General features: G+C 43.4%; 3 protein-coding genes across 9 annotated transcripts; 2 read left to right on the top strand and 1 right to left on the bottom strand.

Moving 5' to 3' along the window:
- The first annotated feature begins 328 nt into the window (after nucleotides 1-328).
- On the top strand, nucleotides 329-3,192 carry LOC125965887 (probable gluconokinase). 4 transcript variants are annotated; one of them, XM_049716773.1, is made up of 6 exons: nucleotides 329-399; nucleotides 704-742; nucleotides 911-941; nucleotides 1,043-1,129; nucleotides 1,940-1,983; nucleotides 2,594-3,192. In XM_049716773.1, exons 2-6 carry the CDS (start codon nucleotides 705-707, stop codon nucleotides 2,985-2,987), a joined length of 594 nt encoding a protein of 197 aa, XP_049572730.1. In that variant the 5' UTR covers nucleotides 329-399; nucleotide 704; the 3' UTR covers nucleotides 2,988-3,192. The 4 variants fall into 4 exon arrangements, with proteins under 4 accessions (XP_049572730.1, XP_049572729.1, XP_049572726.1 ...); XM_049716772.2 differs by having other exon boundaries at nucleotides 334-608; XM_049716769.2 differs by having other exon boundaries at nucleotides 334-608; nucleotides 701-742.
- A 495-nt stretch (nucleotides 3,193-3,687) lies between these two features.
- gkap1 (G kinase anchoring protein 1) lies at nucleotides 3,688-7,156 on the top strand. 4 transcript variants are annotated; one of them, XM_049716767.2, is made up of 12 exons: nucleotides 3,688-3,848; nucleotides 4,060-4,311; nucleotides 4,690-4,857; nucleotides 4,916-4,993; nucleotides 5,075-5,219; nucleotides 5,296-5,324; nucleotides 5,511-5,651; nucleotides 5,843-5,929; nucleotides 5,991-6,054; nucleotides 6,353-6,423; nucleotides 6,634-6,711; nucleotides 6,845-7,156. In XM_049716767.2, the coding sequence occupies exons 2-12, from the start codon at nucleotides 4,075-4,077 to the stop codon at nucleotides 6,884-6,886; spliced, it is 1,140 nt and encodes a 379-aa protein (XP_049572724.1). In that variant the 5' UTR covers nucleotides 3,688-3,848; nucleotides 4,060-4,074; the 3' UTR covers nucleotides 6,887-7,156. The 4 variants fall into 4 exon arrangements, with proteins under 4 accessions (XP_049572724.1, XP_049572723.1, XP_049572721.1 ...); XM_049716766.2 differs by having other exon boundaries at nucleotides 5,072-5,219; nucleotides 5,514-5,651; XM_049716764.2 differs by having other exon boundaries at nucleotides 5,072-5,219.
- A 168-nt stretch (nucleotides 7,157-7,324) lies between these two features.
- Nucleotides 7,325-14,697, bottom strand: LOC125965882 (kinesin-like protein KIF27). The gene is made up of 15 exons (XM_049716758.2): nucleotides 13,751-14,697; nucleotides 13,319-13,516; nucleotides 12,327-13,198; nucleotides 12,096-12,227; nucleotides 11,872-12,030; nucleotides 11,592-11,758; nucleotides 11,312-11,400; nucleotides 11,074-11,211; nucleotides 10,770-10,981; nucleotides 10,610-10,657; nucleotides 10,372-10,542; nucleotides 10,081-10,257; nucleotides 9,759-9,953; nucleotides 9,390-9,588; nucleotides 7,325-9,265 (listed from the first exon to the last, which is right to left on the bottom strand). Exons 1-15 carry the CDS (start codon nucleotides 14,046-14,048, stop codon nucleotides 8,769-8,771), a joined length of 3,552 nt encoding a protein of 1,183 aa, XP_049572715.1. The 5' UTR covers nucleotides 14,049-14,697; the 3' UTR covers nucleotides 7,325-8,768.
- Between the last annotated feature and the right edge of the window lie 84 nt (nucleotides 14,698-14,781).

Here is a 14,781-nt window from a genome sequence, read left to right as displayed (position 1 = left end):
ATAGTCTATTTTAATAGAAACAATGCCTTATTAAATTACCGAGGAGCAAAAAAAATAGAAAAGCGATGAGAGTTATGACATATTTTTATGAAAATCGTATATGAAGGCATAATTGTGATTAGTGAGATAATATTTAAGTATTTTAGCAATGTTTTTAATGTTATCCATTTATTTTATATGTTTTTTACCTGAAAAGTCATATTATAAGAATATTAGATATATTTTATATTATAGTTAAATTATTATTGGTGGAGAGAGATGGCGTCCTGATACATTTATTTGCGTCTATTTGCAACAGGCTGAAGTCAGACACTGTCTCTTTTATTGTAAAACGTGATGACATCACGCACCAGGTGACGTTACATTGACTACGGTCGCAAATGGTGCAGGAGTCAGAAGGTCTGTGTGTGCTGCTTGCCAATACGAATTGCCATGTTTGTGTATCGTCAAATTAGTCTATTAGTCTTGCATTTGTCTGAAGGGAATAGGCAGCGTGCGTTCAGTTGCAACTCGGTGGATGTGTTTATTTCATTTTGTGCCCTGCGAGTACACGACTGACCGGTAGGCCTGCGGAGATCGATCCGACTGTCGATAGTGTCGATACTACAGTAGGTATCGGAGAGAGAGAGAGAGAGAGAGAGATGATGATGATGAAATGTAAATATTCACTGGAATGTAAAATGTGTTCTATTCACTCCAGCAGGATGATCTACATCATCATGGGAGTGTCAGGCTGTGGCAAGTATGTGTCAATAATGAAGGTTCAGGTTCATGAGTTCAAGTACAGATATGGTTTAAAAAGTTGAGCTAAATTGACGTCTTCCACTATAACCGGGCAGCAGTTTGGACCACCCAAATTTTTGTGCAACTGTACATCAACATTAACTTTCATGTTGTGTTTCTAATGTAGAAGCTCTTTGGGGGCCTTCCTATCAGAAAAGGTGATTTAATCCAATCCATCACTCCAGCGCTTAATCTGAGGTGATGTTTGACCACGTCATTGCCTTAACCTGTGCGTGTGTGCTTTGTGTTTACGTATCAGCTGGGGTGGCCGCTGCATGAAGGAGACAGGTTCCACCCTGAGGAGAATGTGGCCAAGATGGCTCGTGGAGAGCCACTCACAGACCAGGTCAGTAGGTGTCTTGTCTGTGCAATGTTAGGGCTTGGAAATTTAGATGAGTCAGCATTTTTTGTTCGGTTGTTTTCTTATCTTCATTTCTAAATAGGGTTGGGACAAAGTCTGAATGTTGTGATGCATTTTATTGTTACTAATGCTTGTACCTGCACTGTGCTGCTCTGGCTCTAGTTTTCAAACAACCAAATAAATGATCAACCAGTTTATGGCAACATGTTGGATGAGTGTCAGGCTTTTATGTGTTACTATCCCACTTGGCTGCAGACAACAAGATGAGTGAGCTTTGAGGTGGGACATGTAACAAAATGGGCTTCCTCTTATCTGTTTTCTATTGAATGCATCACAATCACGTGACTCCAGTTTAGCCTGATCAAATGCGTTGCAACCTGAGGTCGCACCAGTTTGAGACACTGTGCTCGGTCCAGTTTGCATTTTCTTTGGCTTTGAGTAAGGCTTACTTAAAAAGATGTGTAATGTTTTTGCGTGTGTCTAATGAAGTTTTTTTTTGTTAACATGTTGGCCAAGGTTTGAAGTATATATTAGGTTCTAAACAGATTGTTTCAAGTTTTTTATCGGTTCTATTGTACATGCATAGATGATTTGTAATATTAATAAGATTAAATTATTAATCATAAGGGCTTCAAGGATGCTCTTATTGTTTTTGTGTTTTAATGAGAAAACAGGTAAGAATTTTTATGCATTCATGTGACTGTTTTGCCAAAAAAATCGGCTATATGGACTATTTCAATGTTTTTCATGCAAACATCCTAAATTAAGTCATGATGTTTTCATTTTTCTCCTCAGGATAGATTTCCTTGGCTTCTGAGACTGCATGACGTCATTGAAAGGTTTGACTAAACATATACGCACGCACACACACACACACACACACACACAGATTAATTTGGCGCACCAAGTATGATTTATCAAACAAGTGTTCAAAGTTGCCCTCACCATTGCAGCCCAATTCTCTTGGAAGGGGGGGGGGTGAGTTTTTCCTTGCCCAAACGTGGCTTTTATGCAGTTGCTGGCTTCCCCAAATTTACTGGCGCAATACATTTCTCTCAGCAGTGTTTGTTTGCCTCCTCCACTAACACTTCCCATTCCAACAAGTCAGACTTCATTTCGCGCTTGCGTGCTTTCCCAAGTTTTCCATCGGCGCTATCTTTTACACCTTTTGCAAACAGTGTGCAGCCTGTTCAAGTAAGTAATTATGCAAAGTTTGAAGAGTACTCCCATTTTGGAGAGTTTTAAATGTGCTATTACAAATTAAAAATGGTTGCTTGTTCAGGTATACTACAAACAACAGTGTAAAACTTATTCAAGAAACAACCAGTGCTGCAGAGTAAAACATTAAACTTCAGAGAGCATCACAAAAATGAAATCTCTTGTGCTTTGACTTTTTGTAGAGCTTTAAATGTAGTCCTACAATTTGATCGTGTTTGTCATCCACCACAGAGAACGATGTTCCAGCTCTGATGCACTTGTGACCTGCTCTGCCCTCAAACGCCTCTATAGACTCATCCTCCTCCACGGTCCCAAAGCCCTTCCCTCCTCCACCTCCTCCCCTCCACTCCCCCACTCCCATGTCGGTGTCTTCTTTCTCTTCTTGCACGGAGACTACGAGGTCATTCACCGGAGGATGATGAACCGCAGGGGACACTTCATGAAGGCAGACCTTCTACATTCACAGTTTGAAGTCTTGGAGCACCCCGTGGAAGATCAAAAGGAGAACGTTGTATGTCTGGATGTAAGCAGGAGCATCCCTGACATGGCCGTGGAGGTGGAGAAACACCTCATCAGCCTCAAATCTCCAAAGAAGAACCATCAAAATGGATCTCAGTGCCATTGACGTGACTGGTGTCTAATGTTGTGACTCGTGTTCAAATCTCATTCAACGGGGAAGAAATATTTTCTAAGGCCACACTCGTATCTCTCCCACCAACACAATGGATACACACTGACATTCATGCAGCATACACACTACCAGTGGATTACACATGCACATTATGTGATATTTAAAATGATTATTTTTGGGGGGCTTCCGTTTAATTGGGGATGTACTTTTCTATTTTTGGATTAAACAAAAAACTTATAAACAGGAGTGTGTCTGCTCTCTAGTGTTTGCAGTAGAGCATTACAAGGTGGAAAATGTTGCTCCAGACAGATGGTTACTGTTAATTAAATTATGCACTGAACATACAATATACAGCACCTTATGTGGGAAAAATAATTGCCATCATATAAATAGTACAATTACACCAGGAAGTATTCATTGGACTTGTTGGAATATGATGTCACAGTGGTACTGTGTTAAAAAAAATAAAAAAAATCATTGCTCTCAAAACCAATGAGAAATAAAGTATAACTTTGATGTTTTTAAGTGAGAGTACAGACTTAACTATTCACCGTTCTTACTTTATAGTTTTTTTTTTACATACGTTTATATATAATATCAGTTTAACTTACAGACTGTTACTATTATTACTATATCGATTTCCCCCCAGTGTATTGATTTGGAATGTCTGCTGGCACGCCAGAAAGCGAATGATGTTTTTCGACACTGCTGAGTTTCCGTACTGAAAGCAACTAGCAGCTAGCAAGAAAGCGCTAACCCTTTCTCTTCTAACAGGTGAAAGTAAGACTTGAATAACTTTTCCAAACGTTGCAACCTTTCGACATAAGTCGCTGATCAAATTGGAAAGAAAACAACGTAAGTGCCATTTAGCTTCATAGACTGTCGTGTGTCATTGAGTACTTGTAGGAGCGCTTAGAATAAAAAGAAGCCCCGGCTTTAGCTTTTGGAAAAATGAAGATGCTATGCGCAGCTAACCGCAAACCAAACGCCAGCTTTTAACGACCGGTGTTTAGTCCTAAGACACATAAGTAATTGAAATGTTCTACTCACCTTCTCCCTTAGTCAGAATTAGGCTTCCTCAATGGCATCGTCAACAACCATCATGGTCCCCACCACCGCCTCTCGCTTCGCCCTGCTTCAGATCGACTCGGACTCCGACTCGGACAATTCTGGGGCAGTGAAGACAGCCAACAAAGCCGGCTCCAGGAAGCAGCGCCCGGAAAAGTCCGGAGGGGCCAAAGCATCTCAGGGCAACGACAAGAAGAAAGACAAGAAGAAAAATAAGAAGAAGGAACAACAGCAAAGTGAAGCCAACGAGGTGAGAAAGGGGGAACACCCCTCAGCAGGTGTTTTGAGAACATGTCTGTGAAGGATCAACAATCATTCAGATTTCATAACACACTATGAACCCTCTGTTTTGACTGATGACTGCTCACCCCTAACTTTTGGCTGCATTTGTCACCCTGACAACTCGGGGCACAACTACATGTTGAACCCCAAGTTCCATTACTTGTAGGTGGCTCTGGACTTTTATCCTGTCAAGATGTGGATTATGGGGCAATTGTGAAGTTAGGATGGGAAGTTAAAACCATGACATTGCTACAGCGCTTTTATCTAGCAGAGGTGGAGCTGAGCATTTGAACGCAAGTAACTCCAATACAGGCTTGAACCAGCATGCGGAACATCTCCATTTCAGCTTCGCAATCTGGCCTTCAAGAAGATCCCGCAGAAGTCCCACGGCCCGCCGCCCTGCATGACGCTCTCGGGAATAGCCGGTGACCTCCTCAGCGGCACCCCGGCGCCGCATGGTGCTAATCCATCGTCGCAGCAGGGCTGGCAGCAGTGGAAGCAGAGGGACGAGCAGGTAAGAGAAGATCACGTCATGTGTATAGCATAGAGAGATGGCTTCTTTCTCACCGCAGATGACGTCCGAGATGTACGAGGCAGACTTGGAGAAGGCCTTGATTCTGAGCAAACTGGAGTTTGAACAAAACAAACTGGTACTTCCAACAACCATGTGCTCTGTTTATGTCTCATTGGGAAGAATGGAAATTAACTTTAAACAAAAACCTTTTTAGCAGGGAGGCAGCAATAACCACGTGCAGTCGCCAAAGTCTCGCAAAGATGGTGGTGGAGGCGGCAGCAAGGAGAAGAAGAAGAAGAACCCGCAGGCCAAAGACAAAAAGACAGTCTCTCTGCAGGACTTCCAGGCTGAAGGCACCACAGGTCAGACAAACTCCAAGATCGGACCTGCGAGAGACCTCTTGGAATATAAACAATTGATGGACTTTTGTTTTTGTAGAACATGCGAACCGGAAACAGGAGAAAGAGGTGAGCCAACGTATGGCCATGTTGGACAAAAATCTAGTAGAATTAATATCAAAACAAAAGAATGGTTCATTTTACTGTGTTTTTAAACTACGTGGCATATTTTAACCTCTTATTTTACTTCTGCATGAATTTGCCCATCTGTCCAGTTTAAAATGGAATTATATTTCTATAAAAACCCCACCTTAGCAGGAAGCGTCCAATTCTGCCCTGGGGCTGGGCCAGGAGGAGCGTTTCTTTAACAAGCTGGAGGACGACCTTAGTCGAATAGTCCAGCAGGAGAGGAGGCGCAAGCAGTACAATGGTGACACCTCGGCGGAACATGAGCCAGTGAGTGTGCGTGCAGTGACAATCGGGCTTCAACCCGCTGAGAGGAAAAGTCAAAAGCTGTCAGAAAAATACATAGTCAAATTCATAAACATCGGTCCAGTAACAATGTGTTTGCACTTCGTTACTTCCCACCATTGTGCCTTTCTAGATGACCTATGAGAGCCCACCTCTTTTTTCATCCTTTGCTGTAGGACCCTCGTGCTGAGCAGCTAAAATATGAGCTGGAGAAGAAAGACCAGGAGATCCGTGAGCTGAAGAAGACCATCGCACAGTGGGAGGTAGGACCCCCCCGATGCCTCGTACTGTGTGGACGCTGACGGCTGGCGTCATGTGTTGCAGGTCAAATACAAAGAGGTGAAGGCCAGAAATGGGCAGCTTCTCAAGATGCTTCAGCAAGGAGAGAGTGAGTGTTGATGTACACATTTGAACTTAACAGGCACGTTTTGGGCCAATGTGGGGAACTAGTTGGAGATTTAAAAACAGAACCGCTCGACCCCGAGGCAAATATGCCACCCATTGTGTTGCAAATAAGAAGCTTTAAAAACTCCGGTTTCAGTGACCCACTCACCACTTGTTGAATGGGTTCGTTCTTCTCATTTTGGCAGAAAATCTGGACAAAAAAAAATCATCATTCTTCATTTTTAACAGATATTATGAGCATTTTTTTCACCCCATCCCTTGATTATTTTGTGTGCGTGTAGTGAAAGACAAAGCCGAAATCTTGCTGCAAGTGGAGGAGCTGCTGCATATCAAAGAGGAGCTCTCGTTGCAGGTTGGCTCGCAATTCTTTTTGACTAAACCACAAAAGCTACCTCTTTATCCACTTCTTGTAACTTTTTTGTTAGATTTTGTGCTAGATATTTTTTTTTACGTGAGTGTAAAGTTCGTCAGGTGAGCCAATGTGGGGATTGAGCAATTCATTGTACAAAAGAGGACGCCAGGTCCTGTTCATCCATGCTCATATTTTTAATCTTGTTTGTAGGTGACCTTACTACACACCGCACTTGAACAAGAACGATCTAAAGTCAAATGTCTGCAGTCTGAGCAGCCCAAACATCAGGTAACATTTTACGCTCCAGTTTCTCTTAAGTCAACTGTGATTCAAATATTCGCAGAAATAAAATGGTCAAAATGTTGCGAAAAAAAAGAAGGTTAAAATAACTTAGAATAATTTGCGCTTTTGTGGTTGCCAGGGTAACAAGAGAGGGAAGAAAAGTTCTGAAGCAGATCTCTGATGGCATCTCTTGAAGTCCCAACAACAACAAAATGTGTTGTTTTGTTAATTTCTTTGTTGTTGGACTGTCAGCATGTAGTAATGCATGCCTCTCTCTCAACACGTACACACACACACACGCACTAAATGTTTGTCAGTGCTGCTCCCTAAGGCACACATGCATCGAGTGCCTGTTGTCTGTTCAAAATGCCAAAATATCTGACTGACTTGGTAGTTGAGAAATGTTTCTAAATCTTCCACCTTTAAGTCAATAAACTACTTTTTCAGTGAATACATTGCTGTTTCTATTATGTTGAATAATTTTAAATAGATTATGTAGTATTAGTTGAATGTGTGAATTTAAATTTTTACTGTTTTACAGTTCATTTATTCCCCACAATCAAATAATATTTTTTATAGTATTTTCGCTGGAGTGGCAAATAAAAAAAAGGAGGCTTCATTTGAGGTGCAGCATTTATTACGATTTTTTAGGCTTGGCATCTATTTTCGACAGTGGCCTTTCTTTAACATGATCGTGTAAGATTATGTTTCAAAATGCTTTCATATGGGACAAAAATGCTTTTTTATGTCCAAATAGGGTTTTAAAACATTCTGTTGGACAAGTATACAATAAATACATAAACCAATAGAGATCAATGGTATGTTTCTTTTCATTTTTAAGAATTACACAGCAATCAAAATAATTGTACAAAGTCTATACTCCTAAGAGTAAACATCACAATAACTGCAAATACTCATACAACTAAACTAAATCATATAAGTGCAGTTTCCTGCATCTTGAGTATACATGCACAAATGCGGCATTTTGAAAGAACGTTGGATTAGCGAGCACGTCCATTTCAAGTATAGTCTTATTTCATTGAGTCTACCAAACACAATTGTAATTTGTTAGGTCAATGTCAGATTTTTGTAAGGAATTGTCCCATATATGTAATATTACAACAAAATGAATGAATAATAGTGGAAAGTTTTTTTTTAAACTTACATAAAATGTGTAATGTTGAGAGGGGAAAAACAGAAATACATTTGTATGTTAAAAGTATATATTATTTCTCAGTTTAAATGCGAATTGCATTTTTTCCTAAAATTTCATTTGATGTTTTGTGTAATATTGCAACTAACATAACGAGGTTTTACTCTTAAATATGACTAAAGTTTTGTAAAAATTAACATTTTTCTTATTGTTAAAAGAGCAATAAAAATTATTCTGGTTGTATTACAACTAAAATGTAATAAAAAATTATTAATTATCCCTTGCAGTATTTCATATACATATACAAGTTAAAAATCTCAAGACAACTTCATTCACACAACTACTGCTACTAATTTTTAATATCCCAACAAAATAGCTTAAAAATGCAACAAGTTATGATTTTTGTCAATATTACAACGGTAGACCTCACATGATTGGCATACCCAAGTTTTTGATTTTTGATTGACATGTACAACATTATTGCTTGACATGTATTATTTATTATTAATGCTATGATTTATTTCTTACTCACCACTATTTATTGCTCTGCGCTTATTTATTACTCTCCTCTTTTTTTGTTACTCATGTGCAATGTGTATTCTCTTTTGCACTTTTTCTGTGTAAGCTACTGTAACCAGATTTTCCTGAGGGAGCAATCCCAAGGGGTGAATAAAGTTGAGTCTAAATCTAAAAATCACACAATTACATCAACAGCTATATTTCTAATATTAAAGCTAACAGGATTTGTTCTGTCTTGCAGTGTTACCAAACAAAACAACATAAAATGGAGTCTTGTGTTTTTCTATCGTGTGTGTGACCATAATATTAATTCATACAATTAAAAAAGTATTTGTTGCATGACCTTAATGCAATGTTTAGTTGTTTAACTAACAAAAGACATTTGTAAAAATTACGAGTCAAGGCCCACTGACCTCACATTGCTACAGTCGTGCGTTTCACTGCCGGTGGACACTTCCAGAGAGTCGTCCGACAGCATCTCGATACCGGTGTCCACCACGGAGTCCCGCGCCGGCCCTGTCAGCTCCCGCAGCTTCCTGCGATGCAGCGCGACGGTGGCTCGCGTCCCGTGGGGGTGAGGTGGCCGGCGTTCGCTGTAACCGTGGCAACGGGCTATCGCGCCAATCTGGTGGTCGACAGGGGTCTTGGCGTTCTCGGCCGACGAAGATGACGAAGATGGGCTCTGGTGGCGTGAAAATCTTTTGGCGTCTTTGGACAAGTTGAGTTCCGGGAGAGTCTCCTCGGTGCGGGGACTGTGGTCAGCGGACTGGGACTCTTTGAGCTGCTTCCTCAGCTTGCGGCTGCAGTGCTTGTAGAAGAACAACTCCTTCTCCAAGTTTTGCACACGCCCCTTGATCACCTCCTGGGCTTCTCCTGACGAAGTTCCCTCTAAAAGTGGAAGGAAATCCATCAATGCCATCTAAATGCTCAGATTCACTTGTAGTCATGGAGTAGCTGAATCCCACTCTTGTTCTAACTAGCTCAGTTAAAAAAAGGTTTCATGTGTGTTGACCTTTGAGTTTGCTCATGAGAAAACACATGTTCCTGTGGTGTTCCTGCTGCTGCTGGGTGAGCCTGCGGTCAGCGTCCAAGGCCAAGTTCTGTACGGCGGCTTCCAGCTCCGTACGTGCTTCCTCCTGCTCTGCACAGTAAATCTCCAGCTCCTCACAGTATAATCGCAAACAAGCTTCCGCTTGGCGAAGGTCCATCACCTAGTGGGCAAGTAAGAAAACACAAAAATGATAAGGCTTATTTTTGATTGACACGGTCGACAGAGTGATCTCCATTGAACATTTTTAGGAGACAAAACGGCACTGCGGCACACTGACAGCTGTTTGTAGTATTTTGACAAGACATGACGCATTGAACTGCACGCACTTACTTTGCCGAAGTATTTGACGAGCAGCTCAGAAGCTTGGGATTGCGAGAGCCCCCTTAGCTTCCCGGTGATGTCGGAGACGCATGCGCTGTGTCGCTTCGACGAGCTCCAGGCTTTCTCCTGTTTGTCTTGGATGCATCGCTGCTTGAAGTCCAGCTCTGCTTCCAGGACTTGCACGGCTTCTTCCAACTGCTCCTCCTTGACAACGACCAAAGAGAATTGTCTTTTGCGTTTTATTTAGCCAACGACCATGTTAGTCGTGTGATGCATAGAGCCCTCAAAGGAAAACGTTTGGACACGCTCTCTCCATGACCTCCACCCTGACCTCCACAGTGAGCACCGCGCTGTCCTTGAGCTGTGAATTCAGGCTATCTCTCTTCTGTTTCAGCATCTCTTTCTCTTTCTCCAGCTCCGTCATGGCCGCCTGCTTGGAACCATTCGCCGTCTTCTCCTCCAGCGTTTCCAAGCGCATTGACACGCGCAGCAGCTCCTGACTCAAAACCTGTGGAATAACATTACACAGTATTACCAGCACATTGCAACACATGTCAAAGAATACAGGATTAACATTGTATTGACTTGTATGATTCAAAATGATGTTTAATATCCAGCCTACCTGGCTGGAGCGCAGCCTCTCCGTCTCCAGTGCGTTCTTACGCTGCAGGCACGCATCCCTACGCTGGCGCACCTCCTCACTCTTGCTCAACTCTTCATCCAGCTCCTGTTGAGCGGCTCTCCGCTGCAGCTCCAGCTCTTCGGCCTCATCCAGCCAACAAGGCTCATCTGCCTGTAGCCGCCACAGGGGAGCGTTAACTCAAAAAAAGGCGTTGTGTGCAAAATGGCTTCAACGTTACCTTTTCCTTCGGCCACAGTTTGTTTATGCTTTCTCGAACACTGTCCAGCTGCAAACAAGGCATAAAACCTCCCATTAGCATCACTTCTGTGTTTGTTTATGATTGATTTAATTGATTTGGCGGTGTTTGTGTTTCAGGCGCTCGTAGAATCCACACTAACCCTGTCAGGCTCTGACTCTGTGGAGTTTTCACTGCTCTCCGGGCTGGGCCGCCTGAGGCTCCTCTGCAGCTGAGCCCTTTGCAGATCCATGTGCTGCAGGCTGTGACGCAGCGCCGAGCGGGCCTGCCGGCTCTGCTCCGACAGCCAAGCCAGCGCGTCGTCCTCTCGGTGGTCGCCCGCTTCGCGCCGAACTGCCGCCAGCGTTTCTTTCTCTATAGGACAAAATAGAGCCGGAAAGTCAAGTCAGTTTACTGTGTTACATCAACCTGCCAAGACTTCTGACTTCAAACTATTATGTACACACCAGTTTTTTCCATTTCTTTGACAAGCTCCTCTTTTAAGGACATGTTTGTTGACAACATCTGAATCCTCCTCTGGATTAGACCCGCTCTCTGCCTCTGATCTTTCAGGCGATTGCGCCCAGTGGCTTGTCGCTTGGTCCCTGAAAGAATAAGTATATATATTTTAAAAAAAAAAAAAAAAAAGCAGAAAGGTACGGTAAAGGAAGATGATAGATTAAAAAAAAAAAAGTGATATACTACATGTGCCCTGCTGAGTTGTTTGTTTTGATGGTTGGTCCATTCCAAAGACTTTTTCTTTCAGGGCTGATTTCTTCTGCCTGCTGGTCCATCTGATAGGATTCAACATATTAACATTAAGACATGACCAAAAAAAAAAGACATTTGAAAATTGAAATAATTGAATAATTAGGGCATGGCCACCACTAGCGCCTGACAATAACCTGATTGTGATCCTTTGGTCTGACAAATGCAAATGCAGCCTCAAACTAAAATGACTAAATTATTTGAAGCATTTCCTTACCCAAGTCCACTAACAAAATTGTCCTTCTGTTGACCTTGTACTTCTCCCGTTTGTTTCAGCAGAGGACAGAAATCCTTCACTTCCTCCTGACTTTGCAGAAGCTGGTTGCTTATCTTAAAAGTTGCCATCAGCCTCTCTAGCGACTCGGTAGGCAGACAGGGACGAAGCTACACAAAAAACATGACATTTGTATTATTTCAATGTCCATTATTTCCCATTTGAAAATCAGTTTGGTCATAACATGCGCTAATGCTAACTCTGAGGTCATGCTATCACCCACCTTACTGATCAACATGTGTCCACAGCTGGGTCGTATCAAGCTGGCACTGTGTGGTCTGTGGTGAGCCTTACAGGAGTCAGCTGCCCCTTTGCCGCGCAAGGCCATCAGGTCGCAGCGAAGGCGGTCGATCAGAATCTGCTGGTCCACCAGTCGCTCCGTCTTAAAAACATTCAGGAGATGTTAGCGATGGCCGAGGATGATGCAGATATGGCGGGTGGTCTCACCTGCGCTTTCTCTTCACAAAAGGTTTGCAGAAGGATGTTTTGCTTCTGTAAGAGTTCTTGCGCTTCTTTTTGTACTTGTTTCAGTTTGGCATCTTTTAGTGCCACGAGTTGGGCTTCTGTCTCTAGAGACTCCTGAAAGAAGAGTGAAAAACTTTGTCGTAGTTTCATGAGCATTACAGCCGCTTACAGCACTGGAGCGCAAAAAAACATTCACAGTCGCATCTCCCTCACCTGACACTTCTTGAGGTCCTGTCTAAGCTGTGAGATGGTGACCAGATGGGGTGAGTCTCTCTCATCTGACCAGCTGACGTCATCGTCGCAACATGATTGGCTGACGGCCTTCGCCCTCTTCTGCCACTCGTGCACTTTGCGTATCAAAGCGTCGTTTTGAGATTCGGGTCCGCAGACCTCTGCGAGGAGAGCCGCAGCCTGCTGCACCAGTGAGGAGTAGGAAGACGCTTCCCTGGGGCTCACTTCCTGTTCTGCCGTGGAATCTGTTCCTGATGGAGGCTGGATGTCCTTGTTAGGCGGGTCATCAGAAGTCAGCATTGTGGTCTCCTCAGAGTCTTGTTCGGGCGTTGCTATCTCGACATGCTGACGAATGCGGTGAGACTTGGAGGCGAATTTGAGCACGCTCAAGCTCTCGGCAAAGCTGTGGTGAGACGGGCTTACGCACGCCATCATGAGGGTGCAGGCGTTGCCCCCCAACGAGTCCCGTAGGAGCCGGGTGATCTTGGCGTGGCGGTACGGAATGTAGCTGCTGCGTTGACGCCCGGGATGGGCCAAGGCCCGTATGACGTTGCCCAGCGCTAGCAGGCCCGTGTTGATGTGCACCGACTCCTCGAAGCGGACACCCGTGTTTCCAGTCTTGCCCACACGCTCCGATCCAGCCAAATCCACCACGCAGAACTTTGAGAGGCGCTCTGGTCTATCAGTCCCGGCAGGGAGTCTCTGGCGGAGCCACAGCGTGAGGACGGTGTGGGAGCGGCTTGAGTGCTCGTTCATGCGGGTGGTGCCCGTTTGGCGCAACGCATTGCCCAACTCCAAGACGTTGAGGAGCTCTTCAGAGGAGGAGACCACCACTTCCTTGGCACCTACAACCACTGCACATACACACGCAAACATCACCGTAGATGGGTTGAAATACAAAATCTTCAAAGTCCACATTTGTATATTTTTTCAAAAAAAAAAAAAATAAATAAATAAAATAGAAATGAGCTCACCTGTGTTTCCCTTAAAGTCATCTCTGATCTGAAGGTCTTTGTGAGAGGTATCGAGCTCCAGCAGGTCACGCAGCTCCTCCTTGTACAGCTCCAAATACGACACTCGCACGGTGACTTCCATGCCGTTGCTGTGCTGCCTTTTGTCGAGCAGCGAGAACACATCCTTGGCCAAGCATGAGATGATGCCTCCTTCTGAATCTGTGAGACGGTTGCCATTGTTAGCACTGCACCAAGTCTTGATACAAAATCTCATTTTATTTAGTATTTAATATGCTTTCTTGATTTTTCAAAAGTGTCAAGCAAACATTAATTTCGAATGATTGTTTTTAAATATGTTTCAAAATTAATATTTGTACAATGCTGTTTTTTAATTAAATGTTTAAAACTTTACTTTTAACTCAATACAGAATGTAGGAAAGTTCTCTTTCTCACCCATCTTGCTACTACCGAGCGTGTAGGTCTTCCCGGAGCCGGTCTGCCCGTAGCAGAAAACGGTGGCGTTGATTCCGTCCAGCAGGCATCTGGTCAGCGGCCTTACGCACGACTCATACACTTCACCCTGGGTGGCCGTTGGCCCGAAGGCGTGATCGAAAGAGAAAAGCTGGTCGGAGCCGAGAATAACCTGCGGGGCGCCGGGAACCACACGCAGACATTCCCGGTGGGCGTGCAGAAGCTCCCTAGGCAGAAGGGGACGCAACCGAACCGCCACGCGGACGCGAACTTCAGTCATGACCTGTTTGGAAGCCCTTCAAAACCAATCGAGTACTAATCTGTCTCAATTATGAAACTTAACTGGAAGAAAACAACTCTCCTAAATATTGTATGTTTCCTAGTTGTGCGCCCTAATTAAAAGATGAAAGTGAGCCTGACAGGACCATAAAGGCAACCAAGTGCGACTGACAAAAGCAACAAGCGTCATGAACACGTTTTCAACTCAGTCTGATTCCTCCTCACTTGATACGCTTTCATCCTGAAGTCCATATCTACAGTAAATCGAATTTACTTATTTTACCCGGCTTTAATTTCCTCGGGAGAGTTGATCGCTAAATCGTTATTGTTGACATTTGAGCGTCCGTTGAGGCTGCTCGGTCGGCATGGAAACCACCGGTCGAGTCAAAGAATGTGCTTCAAGAGTCACCTCAATGGAGCGACTTGAAGACATTAGAAATTAAACAGCGCCCTCAAGCGGAACTTTCACACCTTGCATTCCACCCTTCAACAAATACTGACGTTTTATCTGAGGCACTTCGCTCTTTGCCCAAGCCTTGCGAATAAGTACTTCACTTTGTTGTTTTTGTATCTCTGATGGGGAAATGAAACCAAGCTAAACAAGTTTTCAATTTAGTTCTACATGTTATAGGCTACATTAATAGATGGAAAAGCTTTGAACGAATCTATCTTGATGTCAATCTTTTGTATGAAATACCTGGAATTTGAACAGGGGTGTGTAGACTTTTTGTATC

The sequence above is a fragment of the Syngnathus scovelli genome, chromosome 3 (genome assembly GCF_024217435.2).
Source record: "Syngnathus scovelli strain Florida chromosome 3, RoL_Ssco_1.2, whole genome shotgun sequence".
NCBI classification, from domain to species: domain Eukaryota; kingdom Metazoa; phylum Chordata; class Actinopteri; order Syngnathiformes; family Syngnathidae; genus Syngnathus; species Syngnathus scovelli.
Note: the sequence above shows the minus strand (reverse complement) of the source record. Positions and strands in the feature narration are given on the sequence as shown.